An 18,533-nucleotide genomic window follows, 5' to 3' on the forward strand; every position below is an offset into this window, starting at 1 on the left:
AGCTTGCTTAAAAATACAAAGATAAATACTTAAACTTATTTTGGAGAATGCAGAATCGATCCCAGGCTGGAATTTCACTATACTTTCTTGAGGAATCAATTTTATGACAAATATCCTATCCACTTGGGTGTCACAACTTTGCTAGGAAATTAAAAATGTTCACATTTGCCTTTTCCTGTGACCTTCCCACCCTAAAATTCTGGGAAAATGGTCTATTTAATCATACAAGAGAAGAAAAACATTTACTTAAAAGCTGTTTTTATACATTTTTACTTAAGCATAAAAGCAGTTTTCATGCTAAACAGCCATTGGAGAAATCTGTACACACTGATTGTCATCTGTAGGCTGTGATTTACTATTGGAAAACAAAAACAAGCTGTGGAAGCCACTTACCTCATTGCAAGTAGGCGACTGATTATTCAAGGAGTTGGGTTTTTTTTTTTTTTTTTCCTCCTGTGTTTCTGTGCAAAATTGCAGTTGAGCTACCTGGCTGTATCACTTTTTTTTTTTTTTTTTTTTTTTTTTTTTTTTTTTTTAAAGCTACACCATCCCAAATGTTACTTCTTAAGTCAAGTGCAGCAGATGGGATCTTGAAAACATCTCTAAGTAGTCTAGAATACCTTGAATCCGGCTGTGAAAATTTAGGGCAAGTCTGCAGCTCTCAGTAGGTGCATGCCTTATTTGGTCTAGAGGCATTTTGCTATGTTACTGAGTCATGAAAAGCTATTAAAAGAGCTCTATGGGAAACCCAGCCTATATTTTGAACAAAACAAACTGTCTTTTCCATTATCACTGACCCTTTACAGACACGCGGTACGTAATCTTGATTGTGCTTCATTGGTATTTATTGCACATGGACCAATCTCTCACACAGTAGTTAGTTGCACCAGAGTATAAATACTTGGTAAAACACACAGAGGAAATACAATTTACACGCGGGTGCTAAATTTTACCAGCAGATTCACGTGGGCACTTGGACATAAAAAAATAATGATAAAAATCCTTAGGATAATTATATTTATAATATGGATACAGTTACAGTACCATGATAAGAGTATAAAAATGTATTTTTCCAACACATCATTAGCTCAAGAACATAACAGACAACAGAAGTAGAGTTTTGAATTTTATTTTAGTTTTTTAAGTTCTGCCCCCTTCCCCTTTAAAAAATATTTGATTTCTTTTTGTGCAAGTCATACCTTCTGTGGACATTACAATTCCTAACACTGTGCAAAATGGGATTTGGAACCACTCTTTATTTTGTTTGTCGTTGTTGTTGTTTTTGTTTTTTTGTGTGTTTTTTTTTTTTGTTTTTTTTTACCCATGTGTGCAGTAATCTGAACTGTTTCCTCTTGTTTTTGTTTTTTGTTTTTGTTTTTGTTTTTCTGTCCTGTCTTCAATGGACAGAGTTACGTGTCACAGAGGCTCAGCGCCTGGTCCTCCCAACTAATATTGATACATAAATAAGCTGTTTAATATAAACAAGTCTTTCTATCTTGCTGTGCAATTTGCACAGTGTGAGGTAGAAACCCCTCAGCCTGACCACCGAGGCGCGCGGGGACTGCAGGTTTGCCCTACAAACAGAAAGCAAGGTGACGCTTGTTCCAAGAATAGCTTAAAATTTCTTGAAACGTTCCTTCGCATCCATCCTTTCCCTCTGCTTTAAGAACAGGAACCATCATTACTCAGGAATTAACAGGAACTTTCTCTGGAAAGCAAAGGGAACAGGTCCTGACAACTGTCATTCCCCCTTCTCTCTCCGGTTGACTGCTCCTGTTCCCGGGAATGGGACGGAAGCCCAGTTGATAGACTCCCTGCTTCTCCTTTCTACTACCCAGTCCTCGAAGCAAGTGTCAAAAACCACCTGGAAGTGGGGGTGGGGGGGTGGGGGGGGGAGACGACCCCCCCCCAAACGGAAGATGCATCACACGCACACACCAAAGAAGGCCGAAGCACGCACAGAAAAAAAGAACCAAGACAAATCTGCAAGCCACTCTCCCAGCCCTCCCCAAACTTTCCTTTCTGTGCAACGGTCCGTGGCTTTTGCGTTCGCCTTGGAGGATTCAGACCAGGTTTGCGGGCTTTGAGTTCACCTGCTCTGGGGCTTGCGTAAACACGGATCTCTCTCCCCTGGGAAGCCAGTGGGGGCGCCTGGGCGTTCTCGCTCCCGGGGCGCGGGCGGGGGGAAGGGGGAGGGAGGCGCGGGCGGCGGACGCGGGACCCTACACCTTGGATTCCGAGGCGCCCGCGGGGCGGCCCGGCTCGTCCAGGCTCGAGTCGCTGTCCGCCGCCGCCGCCCCGCCGTTGCAGCCGGCCCAGGGCTCCAGCAGGCGCGCGGGCGGCGCGGCCCCGACGTCGTCGTCGTCGTCGTCGTCCGAGGCGGCCCCCGGCGACGGCGGCGGCCGGGTCCCCGGCAGGCAGCCGGAGGCGCGCGGCCGGTCGCCGGCGGCCGCGTGGCCCCCGCGGGCGGCCCGGCGCGCGAAGCAGAGCAGGCGCTGGAAGGCCTTGCGGAAGTCGGGGCTGCGGCAGTAGATGATGGGGTTGAAGGCCGAGTTGGCGTAGCCCAGCCAGTTGAAGAAGACGAAGAGGCGGTCGGGCACCAGGTCGCGGTGGAAGGCCTTGACCACGTTGGCCAGGAAGAAGGGCAGCCAGCAGAGCGTGAACACGCCCATGATGATGCCCAGCGTCTTGAGCGCCTTCTGCTCGCGCAGGGCCACGAGGCGCGAGGGCCGCCGCTTGCTGATGCGCCCGTTGGCCAGCGGGGCGGCGGCGGCGGCGGCGGCGGCGGCGGCGGCCGCGGGGCGCGGGGAGCCGGGCGCGGGCGCGGGCGAGGGGGGCCGCGCCGGGCCGCTGAGGAAGCGGCGCTCGCAGCTGTCGATCTTCTTCACCTGCTTCTGGGCCTCGCGGAACACCCGCAGGTACACGAAGGCCATGATGCACAGGGGCACGTAGAAGGACACGACGGACGAGGCGATGGCGTAGGCCCGGTTGGTGACGAAATCGCAGCACTTGGGGTCGTTGTAGCAGCGGCGCGCCTCGTCGCCCTCGGCCCGCCACCAGTGCATGAGGATGGGCAGGAAGGACACCAGGGCCGAGATGGCCCACACGGTGCACACCAGGGCCCGCGCCCGCGCGCGGGTCAGCAGGCTCTGGTAGCGGAAGGGCGACGTGATGGCGAGGTAGCGGTCCAGGGCGATGACACACAGGGTCTCGATGCTGGCCGTCACGCACAGCACATCCACCGAGGTCCAGAGCTCGCAGAAGAAGGAGCCGTACTCCCAGCGGCCCCGCATGACGATGGTGGCCCCGAACGGCACCACCAGCAGCCCCATGACGAGGTCGGCGCTGGCCAGGGACATGATGAAGAGGTTGGTGAGCGTCTGCAGCCGCGGCGTCTTGGCGATGGCCACGATCACCAGTACGTTGCCCGCCACGATGAGCAGCACGATGAGCGCCATCAGCAGGCCTATGCCCGCCGTCCACTGCTGCGACAGCGGCGCGGGGCCCTCGCTGGTCGGGGTCAGCGGCGAGGCGGACGGCGACGCGGGCACCAGCAGTCGCGCCGCCGTGGCCGCGCCGTCGGGGAGCGGCGCGGCCGACGACAGGTTGCAGGGCTCGGAGGCGCCCAGGGCGAGCGCCCCCGCGCCCATGCCGAGCTGCGGAGGCCGGGGGCGGGGGGTGTGGCGGGGCTGGGCCGTGGTTGGGGAACACCCCAGGGGCCCGGGCGGCGGGGCGCGCGGAGGGAGGTCGCGGCCAGGTCAGGGCAGCCGCTGCGCGGGGCCGGAGGCATGGGCGCCGGGCGCCTTCCCCACCGGAGCCGTGCGCTGTCGCCGCCGCCGCCGCCGCCGCTGCTGCTGGAGCCGCTGCCGCTGCTGGAACAGCCGCCGGGACCTCAGCATGTTTCTGAGCGTGCTGAGCCCGCAGCCCCGGCACCCAGCACCCACCCCACCCCGCTCCCACTCCCCCAAGCCAACCCCCGGGACCTCGCGTCAGGCTCCTGCAGCCAATCCGGGCAAAGGCACGCCCCTATCTTGTTTCCCCCCCACCCCCCGCACCCTCCCACCTCTCGCACCCCCCTCCCACCGGCCGTTCTGCTGCTCGGGGGAGTCCGGGGGCAGATCGCCGCACGAGCGCCGCCCCCGCCCCCGCCGGTTCCTGCGGGCGCGCCCTTCCCGCGCTCGCGGGTTCCGGGGCCCGGTGCTCTTCTACCCCACCACTGCGCCCGGCTCCCACCCCCGTCCCCGCCGCTCCCCGAAGCTCCCACTCTCTCCCGCAGTCCGCCCCCTCCCGCGCCCTTTCTGCCTCTGGCGTTTGGCTCCCTCCTGGCGCCCCCGCTCCACCGGCATCCTCTCCACCTCCAGTGCCCAGGTCCCCTGCCGAGCCGAGCGCGCGTTCGCCTTAGCGGGGAGGGGGCCTCGGCGTTCTCCCAGCGCCGGAGCGCCTCGGACAGTCTGTCCGCTGGGGTTGGAGGAGTTCGGCTGCCGGGTTGTTTCTCGGATCCGGCAGCCTTGCAGAGTGTGTTGTAAAACCCTTCCCCCGTCAAGAGGGGACCCAGCCAGCCTGCGTCCTGCCAGCTCGGGGGACCGGAGGCGGGTGTCAGTGGTTAGAGGAAAACTTTCCAGCAGAGCGCCTGGCCGCCTTGCCGGAGCAAACCTGGCATCTGTCAAGAACGCTCTCTGTGCGCTCTTCCTGCAAGGAGCTTCTGTTCCAGTGCAGTAGACGCAGAAGGCAAGCGAAGGTTTGTGCATCTGAACAGCTAACGCTGAGGACCAGTTGGAAAATCACAGGCTCCTCAGCCCCAGCTAATTGCTACGTGAGTATGACGCCACGGTGCGTGTCGATATTAAAAAGAGAGGCTCAGGGAAACACAAGTGTGAACGTAGAGTAAATGACACCGCCAAGAACAAGGAACACATTTGATTGCATTTCAGACTCTCCACGTTCAGTGATAACACCTGTATTTTGTGTTTTATTACTCACATGACTTTATATTTTGAGCTGGGTCACTGCAAACAAAAAGGTGCTGTTCGTTTCGGTTGACGTCATGAGCTGACATTTCAGATTCCTCGCGCTGGGCTTGCCTGTTTTCTCCTTTGCCCAAGTTCCCAGATTCTCAAAACTCTAGGATTAGTTTTGGAGGGGTGAGAGGAGAAAATATGTAAATAGGAGGGTTAATATCCTATAGCGTTTCAAGTTCTATCCCTGGTTTTCCAGTCGGCCAATGAATCAGTTTGAAATTGGTGAGTTGTTAGCCCAGCTGTGGGTGGATTCTATGTAGGGAACAGCCACCACGAACACAGTGTAACAGTGGGACTGCAAGCCCCCTCTCTATTCTGGCCATGGTGACGTCCTCAGCTCAGCCTTGAAAATAAAAAGCCTTTAATGGAATCCTTGAGAAGTAAACAGCTTCTAAATACCCATGTAAGGGTGCATGAAAACGTTATACAATGCTCACACTGGGTATCTTCCTAGCATTGGAAGAAAAAGAATACGGTCTGGAAGGAGCCCCAACATCTGGACCAAACTCAAATTCGTACCTTGCAGAGAGAGACTGAATTTCACAGCAACCCCAGTCAGGAGCTTAAAAGCAATGCTGATTCAGTTGATAAAGTCAAGCAGTTTTAACTACCTTCTCTTAAATCCAAACGTAGATTTGCTTTAGGCCCAAACTGGATAGTCAATCAGTGTTTCAGGGCGGGTGGGTGTGGGTGATTTGTTTATTCACCCTTTTGCGCCAGGACTTGGCAGCCTAGTTCTGCCAAGTTGGGAAGGTTGAGAAGGGGGAACAAGGAAAGGAGGAGGGCTAGAAAGAGGGGAGGGACAGGGACGGCACCCTGAGTTTAGAGTAAGCTCACGAGAGCCTTAGTTACCTGTCACTGCAAACTTGTCTCCCCTTCAGGCTTCCTTCTGTTCCCTCCTCCCTCGAAAGACAGCCTCAAAATAGCCAAGGGGTGGGAAAGAGTTGAATCTGACGCTGCCCAGGAAAGGGGTTCTGAGTGCCCGGCCATGGAGTGAGGTGTAGGGAATGTGGGCGGAGACCTTCTATCCTGCTCCATCTTCTGTCAAGAGGTGTTTCTGGAATACTGTGTGCCAAGCTTAAGTGTCCATGATGGGCCAGGGGATTGCATTTCTGTGAGCGATAAAGCCAGAACATGGTTGGAGAGGTTCAGTACAGAGGCCTGGATGCCAGTAACGTTACCATAGGTATAAATATCTATGTATTTGCATGCATAGATACTATGTATAGATACATGTATTTGCATATGTACGTACATGTGTAAACATACCATGTACTTGAGCGTGAGATTTGACTTGTCACAAAACTCTCCTGAAACTTTTTTTTCCTGTTAAATCAGAGATATGTCAAATTTCCCAAAATTTCTGGATAATAAATACATTAAATCACAAATATTCAAAACCAGAAGTTTATTTAAAAAAAAAATTTTTTAATGTTTATTTATTTTTGAGACAGAGAGAGAGACAGAGCATGAACGGGGAAGGGTCAGAGAGAGAGGGAGACACAGAATCCAAAGTGGGCTCCAGGCTCTGAGCTGTCAGCACGGAGCCTGACTCAGGGCTCGAACTCACAGACTGTGTGATCATGACCTGAGCTGAGTGAGGTCTGACGCTCAACCGACTGAGCCACCCAGGTGCCCCAAAACCAGAAGGTTATTTTAATAGGAGTTCCAACATAGAGCTGCAGGCGTAAAGGGGTCCCTGGCATTTTGAGGCTTTCTTTCAGTTATACTTATGGAAAAGTTTGAAATAGTCTGTGCTCAACTAGAGTTGGCTTTCTTTTATTTTTAAGTTAAAATTTTTTTTTTTAACTTTAATGTTTGCTTATTTTTGATGGAGAAGGACTGAATATGATTGGGAGAGGGGCAGAGAAAGAGGGAGACTCAGAAACTGAAGCAGGCTCCAGGCTCTGAGCTATCGGCACAGAGCCCAACGCGGGGATCAAACCCATGATCTGTGGGACCATGACCTGAGCTGAAGTCTGCCGCTCAACTGACTGAGCCACCCAGGCACCCCGGAGTTAGCTTTCTTTTAAATAACATGTTCTCAGATCTCCTTTAAATCCTACATTCCATGACGCTTTTGGGGGGACCTCTTTGAGCTAACTTTCTTTTTGCCCTTAGAGGAGGATCTAGATGAAGAAGAAAAGGTACAACATATCCCCTTATACAGGTATCACATGTTGCAAATTCAAAATGAAACTCCACCATGTCCCCATTCCCTCCTGGAGATTGCAGAAAGGAATCAGTTCTTAGGAACCCACTGATTGGACAGTAGTTTACAAAACAACAGAAAGCTCCAAAGGTAAATGCTGATAAGCACGTGGAGAGGTAGTAGGCTTCTTCCCCCTCCCATTTCCTACCCCCACCTCTGTTCCATCCCTCTCGCATCGTTCCATATCTGAACGTGCCACGGTTTCCCTTTGATCTCCCAGTCTCTGTATCTCCCTGCTCCATTTAATCTGGGATACCATAGTCAAGTTAATATTTCTAAAATGCTGCTTTGAAGCAAGATGCTTTTAATCGCTTCTCGGCCTTTTGGCTAAGATCAAGTGTGAAGCAAGATGCTTTTGTGTTCAGAAACCTTAACTCCTCAACTTGGCATTTAAAAGTCCAGTTCCAGATGGCCTTTCTAGAATTATCTTGTCCCTGTCACCCTAACTTACAGTTCTGTGTTCTTTTTCCTTTTTGGATCTGTACTCTTCGTCTTTTTTTTTTTTTTTTTCTTTTTTCTTTTTTGCATCTGTGGTCTTTCTCCTTCTTATGGGGTTCTTTCCACTAAGAATCTCCTCCTTCATGTCCATTTCAATGGATTCAGTATTCAAGATTTGGCTGGTATGTTTTTCATTTATTTATTTTACAGTCATCCCTGCCCACTGTTTCTGGAAACGATCCCTCCTTCCTCCACCTATAGTAATTACTTTGCTAATTGCATTTCACAAGGCAATTAACAATATATCGCCTTTCGACACCTCTTATATTGTTTTCCTAATTTTCATCTGTTTTTCTTTTCTCTTCTCATATGGATTGTAAGCTCTAGAGCCAGAACTGTCCCCTAGTTTTTATATTTCCCATGTTTATTAATATTTACTTAATTCACATTAAGCTTTGAGTCATAAATATTTAATGTTTAATTAATTAAAATCTCATTTTTACTAGTATGGAGACATAACTGAGTGTTTTTGGAGTTACAGTCTTCCCTCATGCTTAGAATTTACAGTAAAAATTCATATTCCTATAGTCCAGTCCACTTTTTCATGTGAGCATTACAAACTATAAAATTCAAGGTAGGCTCATGAGATAAATAAATCTGTATCATACTCAGTAATGAATAAAGTGGGACATACGTCATGTGTTTTCGAAAGGGGTCACATAAGTCCGCGTCGATGAAAAGCACGACCTAATCTTCATAAATATTTCAGGTGAATGACCTTTTTCCTCAGCCTTCATTTGTGATACCGTATATACAGGCATTTCTGCTCTGTGAGGATAGCTGATGACTGGAATCTCATTTCAAGTTCTAGATTGAATTAAAGGTCTGCACAGGAGTGATTGCTAGTATTTACACCCACCTGTGGTTGTAAGCCATGAGCTCGGCTAACACGTTTCCATTCTTGCGTTGAGTTTTGACTCTTTTGATAAAAATAAGAGTTAATAGCCCAACTGGACAACTGCTGGGATGTGGGCCAAAGGACATCTTGGGGGGAATTTCCAAGCAAAGCCCCAAGAAGTGTATCAAACTGGTAAGTTAGCAAAATTTGCCTTGAGGCTGATGGTAAATGGCGGGATTTGTTAATCAGAGCTCAAGTGGCTGTTTCAGAGGAAAGATACACAACTTTTCCCATAAAGCAAAACTGCTAAAACAGTCACTCAGGGCTAACTAACCAAAGAACAGCCTGCACCCGTGGCTGGCACTTAAGGTCATATGCTGGGTTGGCAGCCACAATTTACACAGGGGCAAGCAACTCCATCCATTGTGATAAGAACGAGGACAGTGTGTAATCACTGAAAGCCTGGACTATTTGGAAAATTCAAAAGCTCTCCTCTCTCCCACTTCCTCCCTCTTTCCCACCTCCTCCTCTTCCTGGTGTGTCCAATGACTACACTGAACAACGCTAGAGCCAATAAAAATATTTTTCAAAATTTGGCTGTACTGGCAAGTGTTCCGACCCGGGAGGCAGAAGATCCAGGTTTGTATCCTGGCTTTGTCACTTTTCGGTTTGACCTCCTGCAGTGGCTTCATCTTTAAAATGGATTTACCGTTGGTTCATGGTAAATGTATGTGAATGTATGTGAAAGCTTCTTGAAATCTCACATAGCACCGTGTGTTTGTAACACATCAAATTCCGTCTGATCCAATCCTCATGATATTTCAGCACATGAAAGGGGTCAGTTTGCTCGTATGAGAAGTCCATTCAGTTAAATAAGCTTCTCTTTATCAGTTGGACTCTTTTCTCACACCAGACATTAATATGACTCAGAGGCTGGATCAGAGTGAACTGTGTTTAAATGCTTTTATCTTTGGTAAATTATCTTTTTCAAAAAAGTCCCCCCCTCCTCCCTTTTCTTGTGTGCCCTTCCCTAGTATATGCCCTATTCTATTTTTTAAAGGTAGTTGTTTATTTGAGTCCCTGAAATAAATTCCTTTAAAGTATTTCGGTGGTGAAATATTAGAAGTAAAGGAAGGATTTTTTCCCTCAAGTCATCTACTTAGTGCCATGACTAGTAACTTAAAAAAAAAAAAAAAAAAAAAAAAAAAAAAGAGGAAGGCAGTGCAATATAAAACTAAAGCCAACTTTCAAAAATTCTGTTCTTGGGGCACCTGGGTGGCTCAGTTGGATAAACGTCCCGACTCTTGATTTTGGCTCAGGTCATGATCCCATGGTTGGTGGGTTCGAGCCCCGCGTCAGGCTCTGTGCTGACAGCACGGAGCCTGCTTGGGATTCTCTCTCCCTCTCTCTCTGACCCTCCCTGGCTTGCTCTCTCTCCCTGTCTCTCAATAAACAAACAAACAAACAAACAATTTAACAAATCTGGTTTTATTCAGTTATATTACAAATAAAAATGGATTGCTCGTCAGCTGAAATCTTACCTTTAGGTGCCCCTGGCACCAGGAATATCATTGCTGCACATGAAGAACATTTGGCTGGGAGTCGTCCTTCAGTGTGCCCGAGTCCAGAGCCTCTGGTGACCACAAGCTGTACTAATTATTGAAAACTCTAGATTTTATTTTAACAGAATCTTACCATGTCCCGGATAAAACGATTATGTTGTACCAAACTAAGGAGTTTGTAGCACCAAGAATCCCCTAAGCCCTGTGTTAAGCTTCTGAAGAGGAGGAAAGATCCCTTTTAAACGTTTTAGCTCCCATTTATTCTGGCCGTGTAGTTGGTCCTTCATAAATTCCTGTGGGATAGAGGAACCACTTAAAAGCTTGTGTCTAGTAGATTCTCCCAAATACAAGAAGACATTGTCTTTTCCTTTCACCCATGGAACATGGCATCTGGGTCACCCAACCGAACGGGACTGCCAATGGGAACCAGTGGAAGAATTGGTTGTCTGCTCAGCCTCTGGGTGGTAGACCAAAGCATTTACATTTCTTTCTCTCCGTTCAGTACTTTGAGTAGACCAAACAGGTATTTTCTTTCATATGTGTTTTCACTTCTTTGCATTGTATAGATATTTTTCTAGTTAACTTACTCATTATGCATGTACTATATAAAAGCCCATCCAGAACCACTCACTATATAGAGGCATGTCAGGTCCTATGCCTTGGAAGGGGCGAGTCCGAAGACACTCGTGAGACCGTGTTGCTGCGACTTGGATTTTGATTACCAGTGTGGTCAGACTTCGTGCTTTGAAAATACGCATCAACCTTAGATATGCCATTTGTTTTCCACAATGCCTCAGCTTTGCAGCCCCTTGAATAAAACCTATTAGAGACCATCATCCTATGGTAGATTTCTGTTTCCAGAGCATTATCCCCTAATTAAATGTTGTGGGGGCAGTGCCCTTCTTTGTAAACCCCTTCTAAATAGAAATTACTTTTCACACTGGCGGAGAAATTACTGGATTTCCTTTCTCCCCATTTTAATATGGAGAAACTGAAGCGTAAGAGGGAGACGTGCTTAAGATTTCAAGGAAAGGGAAAGGGAGTTCTTGACTTTCCTGCCTCCTGAGCTAATCTTTAATTACCAGAACTTGCATCCTTAACAGATTTTGGCTCACCTCTGGCTACTTGTCAGCATAATTCAATGGCATGATATATTTGGGGCCTGGAGCAGGTCATGGGGTAATTTTTGGAATACAAAGCCCTGAACAAGTGAAGAGATTCTATCATGCGAAGTTTATTTGTATTGTTCAATTGGTTTAAGTATAATAGGTCTAGAAGAATAATCATATTTAGCCACACAAATGAAATTCTCACTGTGAGTACATTTCAGTGTGAATTTCCAAAACTGCCACATGAATGCTAACTCTGAAGACAAAAGAACACCAAAGAAAAGCCAAGCAATTAAGCAATTTGGCTTTATTGTTTTGTTTGTTTTTAAATCTGTAACCGGAAAAAGATTTCACGGAAGACTCTTACTGAGAATGAAAGACTCAAAAAGTTGTGACAACCTTGGGGATTTTATTTAAGAGTCTAAATAAAGCTGCTTGGGAGTTGGGAACAGAAAATGAAAAACAAAGCTGAACTTGCTTGGCCATTCTGCATCCTTTTCTAAACCAGGTGGAGCTGTGAGGGTCTCTGAAATGCCTGGAGAAGGCACTAAAATGGTATTGGCATAGTTCTGAAAATATCTCTTTACTTATCCTGCAAATGTCTGAAGTGACGATTTTACTCTGACTTGTCATCATCTCCGTCACACTCCCTAGTTTTTCTCTCTCCTGCTGCTGACTACTCTGTGGCAGCATTTTTCACACCGCCCTTCCCCCCACCCCATTACTAATTTATTGTGTGCCTTGTCGTAGCTATCTTGTGGATCACAATATTGTCTTGGCTTATAAAATTCCCATGCATATATCCTCATATGTATAGTTTTCATAAATCCTCATCTGGGAAGTGACTTAGAATAAAAGTAATTTATTAAGTAAGTTAAAAGGCCACAGTTAACCTTGCAAAAAAATCATGCTCAGTATTTTATAGCATAGCCGGGCTGGATGGGAGATTCTGAAAATATCCCTGGCCTATGCAGTTTTGTTTCAGAATGCTTTTTATTACATAATTTCAAATTATGGCATTTAAGCAAGATTATGCTAATTTTAGTGATTCTTTTTTTCAAATGCTTATTTATTTTTAGAGAGAGAGAGAGAGAGAGAGCACGCTTGTGCACATGAGTGGGGGAGGGGCAGAGAGCGCGGGAGAGAGAATCCCAAGCAGGCCCCGTGCTGTCAGCACAAGAGCCCAACCCGAGGCTCCAGCTCATGAACTGGGAGATCTTGACCTGAGCGGAAACCAGGAGTTGGATGCTAAACTGACTGACCCACCCAGGTGCCCCAAATTTTGGTGATTAGTTTTGACATTTACCTCTCTCTATACCCTAATGATTAAGAATGCGGGCTCTGGAATCAGACTGCCTGGGTTAAAATGCAGGTTCTGCCACTTAGCAGCTGGATGACTCGGAACAAGTTGTTTGAACACCTCAGGCCTCCGTTTCGTCGTCCGTTTAATGGAAATAACAATGTCCCACCTACTCGGGCGCTGTCCGGAAGGAGTCAATAAGATAGGGCATAAAGGCATCTGTCCTAGCGCTTGGCTTCTCGTAAATACTTAATAAACATCGGTGCTTTTTTTCTTTTCTTCCCCATGTTTTGTTTTTAACATCAGCTCCAGCAGCACCGCTATAGGCCACGGCACAAAGCAGAAAACTCTTCGTTTTATGCAAAACCAAGGGTGGCAAAGAAGGCAGCTTCCAACCAGTGGAAATTGGATAATTGAATCAATGTGTTCTTTTTTAAAAGCGAGAGGATGTAGTAAAGGATCTAATTTGGTAAGTACTCTTTTGGTTTCAAAGGCAAGTTTATTCCTTTGTGGTCATTTAATCTGATTATCGTTCTGCTTGGGGAATTAGCATTTCCTAAACTAATTTTGCATCATGGAAAGGTCATTCCAGAGAGAGTTCTATCCTATGGTATAGCCATATTCCAAGTATATGAAACCAACAATGACAAGAGAAAGCCCCACTGGGCTCTTGCGAGAGAAGTCTATTTCCCTGGAGAGAATTGATCCAAGCTGCTGCTTTTCATGGTGTAAATTCCTAAGACCTCAAGGAGGCTGGAAAATTCTCTGGTGACCTGCTTTGTGTCCATGCAGCCGAGCCCTGCAGTTATCCCGAGTATAAGGGGTCTCACTATATCATCTCTTGCTGGTAGAGAAGTCAGCAACAAAGGAAGTTTTCCCAGGTCTCTGAGGTTCAGCCCCTAGGAGAGTCTTTCAGATCCTAACTCGGAACTCTTAATTTTATTTCAGACACAGTTTCAATGCCTTGTTTTTCCGGATTCTGTTCTTTCGTAACAGACTGGGAGAAACAAACCGGAGCGAAGGAGTAAGAAAGGTGCAGGGGGTGGGCAGAGAGGACATCTGGGAACTTTCTGTGAGAAAACAGGGACGCGAGTGATGCCATTTACCGCAGAGACAGTGTTCTGTACCCCACAGTCACCTGATGATCCCACATCATTTAGAAGGTTTAGATTGTGTCTCTTAAACCGTCCTCGGCTTAAGAAACACAGCGTGTGCGGTGCCTGGCTGGCTCAGTCGGTTAGGAGTCCGACTCTTGGTTTCAGCTCAGGTCGTGATCTCACCGTCTGTGAGTTTGAGACCTGCACTGGGCTCTGTGCTGACATCACGGAGCCTGCTTGGGATTTTCTCTCACCCTCTCTCTCTGCTCTTCTCCTGCTCTCTCTCTCTTTCACTCTCAAAGTAAATAAGTAAACTTAAAAAAAAAAAAAAGAAATGCAGTGTGCATCTTAGAAATATCTTTATTAAGAAATAGTACTATGAAAATTTTGGAGCTTCTTTTCCGGAACACTTTCATTATTTAGAAAATGAATTTATATGGATTGTTTCGTTCTCCAATGACGCTGGATCGGTGAGGTGTGAATTAGACGGTTAGAAGTCCAAAATCAAGGTGCCAGTGGGTTTGTTCTGAGGGCTGGGAGAAAAGGGTCTATCCGGGGCCTCTCCCCTTGGCTTATGGCTGGCCGTCTTCCTTCTGTGCTGGTCTGTGTCCAAATTTCTCCTTTTGATAAGGACACCAGTCATATTGAATTAGACCCATCTTAATGGCCTTATTTTGTCTTCATTACCTCTGTAAAGATCACGTTTGAAGATCCAAATAAGGTCACATTCTGAGAGACTAAGGGAGTCCCGAGACTCCAACACGTGTTTTTTTCTGGGGGCGGGGAGGGACGCATTCAACCCATAGCAAGACGTTACTCACGCGTAAGAAAGTTTGACACCTTATGTCTCGGAATTTATATTATGTTTTCTAGGACTGAGGGCAAGCAGAATGGCTTCTCATGTTTCACACTAAAGATGGCCCCCAGATAAGTGACACGCAGACCCTGGTGAGAACAGTCACCTTTGTTGTAGGATTACAGCCAGGCACAAAGTCACGAATGCCACAGGCTGACTGTGGTCAGATCGAGACGTCATGTATGCTGAGTAAGTAGCCTGGGTCTTCATTCAGAGCGGGAGGGGCGTGTGTAAGCCACATCCCTGTCAGTGTGTGCTTACGGTAGGGTTAAATGGGCTGTCCTTTTATAGCTTTCATTACAAACCAAGAAACCCGACTGTTGTCTTGCAAGTGAAATAGAAAAATTCAGGTTCACGTTAATAATTCCCGCTCGAGGAGAAAAACCAGCTGATCCAACTGGTTGATCATACACGCTACTTTTCAGCAGGTTGCTCTGACATTGTGTGGACCCACAGTTGGCCTTGCCAGCTGCAACATGGGTGTTATTATTATTAATTTTTTTTTTCTGAACTAGAACTAGCATAACGGTGATTGGCTGGGTTGGAGAGATACAACAAGCCTTTATAACTGAAGAACAAAACTGGCCTTTGAGGCAAGTTAAACCCAGGTTCTCTCTCCTATAGAATCCACTGAAAAACAGGATTTTTCTGACCCCTAAGTAATGATTTTGATGGAGAAGGTGATTCAGATCCTAAAATATTGGCAAGCAGGGGTTTGACTAAGAAATAACTCCCTTCAGTATATTGATTGAGATTTATGATGAAATCTGAGGCTCACGAGCATCTTAATTTTATCCATCCCTAAGTGGTACATCTAACTGTCCTCTGTGGACACAGATGGTAATGTTTTAACCTGTGCATGGCCACAGACCGAATGAACTTGACTTGTATGCCCCCAATCCAAACACCAAAAAACTCCACCTGATTAAGTTCCAAGAATCCAATCTGATCATTTGTGCTGCCGTTTGATATTAAAGAATGGCTCTCAGCTGTCCTGGATGCCTTTGCTACAGGGGCCGAATATGGAACCGGATGCCTAAGTGTAAACATCTGAGGAACTCTCTTAGTATAAAATCCAAGGATCTCTCTAACGCAGTGTGAAAGCCGAGGATCTCTCTAACATAGTATGACATTCTGTGTTGCAGTGATGCCAAGTCCTCCTTGCAGATAAATTTGCTACGTGCGTGCTGTGTAAACAGCATGAATTTAGATGTATATGAAACAGTATGTTTAAAAATGTCACATTGAAGCGTTGTTAATGACGAGATTAGTTCAGTGGAACAATCTTATATAAGCTTGTACTTAAAGAAAAGCTCAAATCTGTGCATCTAAGTATTATTTAGTCATCTGCTTGTGCAACTATATTTTTAACTTAATTTATGATGAACAAATAGTCTTTCTGCACTCCCAGGCTGTGTTACTGCAGTGTGCTTTATTTTCTTCTCAGTTTCTTTCAGAGCACATTACAGAGAACTTTCTTTGGAAACTCCATAAAGTTAACAGCCTCCGTCAGAAAGCACCAAACCAACCAAAATTAAAGATGTAAAATACAATGATAGGGCATGTGCATTCTTTCCAGGGCCATGTAACAGAAACCTAGATCTATGTCACATTCTCTTTTATTCTTTTTCTTTTTTTTTCCTATTTCTTTTTATCTTTACTAAAAACATTGTCTGTGGCCATGTAAAATGTCTGCCATCACTCCTGAGTGACCAAGAATCTTTATGAATTTTTAAAAAATTTTTAACGTTAATTCATTTTTGAGAGAAGGAGAGAGACAGAGTGTGAGTGGGGGTGGGGCAGAGAGAGAGGGTGACACAGAATCCGAAGCAGGCTCCAGGCTCTGAGCTGGCTGCACAGAGCCCGATGCAGGGTTTGAACCCATGGACTGCGAGATCATGACCTGAGCCAAAGTCAGACCCTTAACCGACTGAGCCACCCAGGCGCCCCTGGAATCTTTATACTTTTGTTAATTGAAATATTGTTATTGTCACAGTATTAATGGTAATATACAGCTGTAAAAATCCACTTGCCATGGGATGTAGGATAGGAAGTCTATATGGAAGACTTGGACCCTGTCTTCAAGAAGTTATCTTTAGGGAGTTTCCTTTCCTTCCTTCCTTCCTTCCTTCCTTCCTTCCTTCCTTCCTTCCTCCTCCTCCCTCCCTCCCTCCCTCCCTTCCTTCATCCCTCCCTCCCATCTTTTCCTTTCTCTCCTTCTAACTTCATTGAGGAATAGCAAACAAATACAATAGTACATACATTCGAAGTATACAATGTGATGATTTGATATACATATACATTGTAGAATGATCACCGAGGTCAACACGTCTATCACTTCATATAGTTACCATAGCTAATTAACTCTTTTCTATTTTGTGGTCAGAATGCTCCTATTCTCTGTTTCCATGAAACTTTGTTATCGTTTTGTTTTGTTTTAGATTCTATAGTATTTGTCTTTCTCTGTCGAGTTTATTTCAGAGAATAGTGCCTTCCAGATTTATCCATGTTGTCACAAATGGCAGAATTTCCTTCTTTTGTCGCAGCTAGATACTGTTCTGTTGTATCTATACACCCCATTTTCTTTATCTCTTCGTCTGTCAAAGGACATTTGAGTTGTTTCTACATCTTGGCTGTTGTGAAAAGTTGCAATGAACACGAGAGTGCAGATATCTCTTTGAGGTCCTGATTTTCCCACAAGTGGGATTGCTGAATGTTATGGTAGTGCTGGTTTCAGTTTTGTGAGGAACCTCCATACTTTTTTCCATTATGGCTTTGCCAATTTACATTCCCACCAACAGTGCATGAGCATTCCCTTTTCTCCACACCCTCACCAACATTTGTTATCCCTTGTCTTTTTCATGAGAGCCATCCTAGCAGGTGTGAGGTGATATCTCAATGGGGTTCTGATTTGCATCTCCGTGATGACGAGTGATGGGTGTCACTCGTGATTGGTCAGAACCAGTGACTGAACACCAGACACCATGCTAAGGGTGTCATTTGCAATATCCCATTTACTTCTAGTAACAGCCTTGTCGGGTATTATGTTTGCTTTGTAAAGAAGGAAATTGAGGCTCAGAGAAGTTGAGCGATTTGCTCCAAGTTTCACAGCTAATAAATGATGGAGCAGGACTTCCAACCCAGGTCTGTGTGACGCCCCAGCCAGAGCTCTTGACCACTCTAAAATAATGCCTCATTTTTATTTTTTTCCTGTCTTGAAGCAGCTTCATTTTCTGAAACTAAGATCCAAATTCAAGTGATTTAAGAAAATCTTAAGTGAATACTATGCAGCAACATCGTGTGAATTTTTTCTGTGTTTAGCTTTTGTAAAAACCTTATTTATAAGGATGTTTTCCATGAATGCACAGGGCCGGTTCTCCATGAGTTTCCAAATTCTGCCTGTTTGGCATTTCCTCTCTTCTGCTGTTACCACGTTAGGTCTGCCTCTCAGCTTCCTGGAGAGTCAATAATTATGCCCTTCTATTTCTAAAAATTAAATTATATTAAATTTGTGGGGTTTTTCTTCAAATTTTTGTTTAAATTCTAGTTAGTTAACAGACAGTGTAATATTGGTTTTGGGAATAGACTTTAGTAATTCATCATTTACATACAACACCCAGTGCTCATCATGACAAGGACCCTCCTTAATGCCCATCCCCCATTTAGCCCATCCTCCACCCACCTCCCCTCCATCAGTCCTCAGTTTGTTAGTTTTTCCATATCATTAAGAGTCTCTTGTGTTTTGCTTCCCTCTCTTTTTTTCCCTTTCCATATGTTTATCTATTTTTTTCTTAAATTCCACAGATGAGTGAAATTATATGGTATATGTCTTTCTCTGACTTATTTCACTTAGCATAATATGCTCTAGTTCCACCCACGGTGTTACAAATGGCAAGATTTCATTCTTTTTCATGGCTGAGTAATATTCCATTGTATGTATGTATGTGTGTGTATATATATCTCACATCTTCTTTATCCATTCAACAGTTGATGGACATTTGGGCTGTCTCCATAGTCTGGCCATTATTGAAAATGCTGCTAGA

General features: G+C 45.9%; 1 protein-coding gene and 1 long non-coding RNA gene across 6 annotated transcripts in view; one reads left to right on the forward strand and one right to left on the reverse strand.

Annotated features, from left to right (window-relative positions):
• Positions 1 to 2,111: 2,111 nt before the first annotated feature.
• On the reverse strand, positions 2,112 to 3,769 carry ADRB1 (adrenoceptor beta 1). Its single transcript, XM_060629430.3, has one exon. The coding sequence runs from the start codon at positions 3,648 to 3,650 to the stop codon at positions 2,223 to 2,225; it is 1,428 nt and encodes a 475-aa protein (XP_060485413.3). The 5' UTR covers positions 3,651 to 3,769; the 3' UTR covers positions 2,112 to 2,222.
• Positions 3,770 to 4,445: 676 nt separating this feature from the next.
• Positions 4,446 to 18,533, forward strand: part of LOC132684877 (uncharacterized) — a 143,487-nt gene continuing 129,399 nt past the window's right edge. For all 5 annotated transcript variants that reach the window (XR_014135336.1, XR_013550570.2, XR_013550572.2 and 2 more), the window contains exons 1-3: positions 4,446 to 4,813; positions 12,844 to 13,006; positions 14,508 to 14,679. This is a non-coding gene — a long non-coding RNA (uncharacterized LOC132684877). The remainder of the gene's footprint in view (positions 4,814 to 12,843; positions 13,007 to 14,507; positions 14,680 to 18,533) is intronic.

This window comes from Panthera onca, chromosome D2, assembly GCF_046562875.1.
Source record: "Panthera onca isolate mPanOnc1 chromosome D2, mPanOnc1 haplotype 2, whole genome shotgun sequence".
NCBI lineage: Eukaryota > Metazoa > Chordata > Mammalia > Carnivora > Felidae > Panthera > Panthera onca.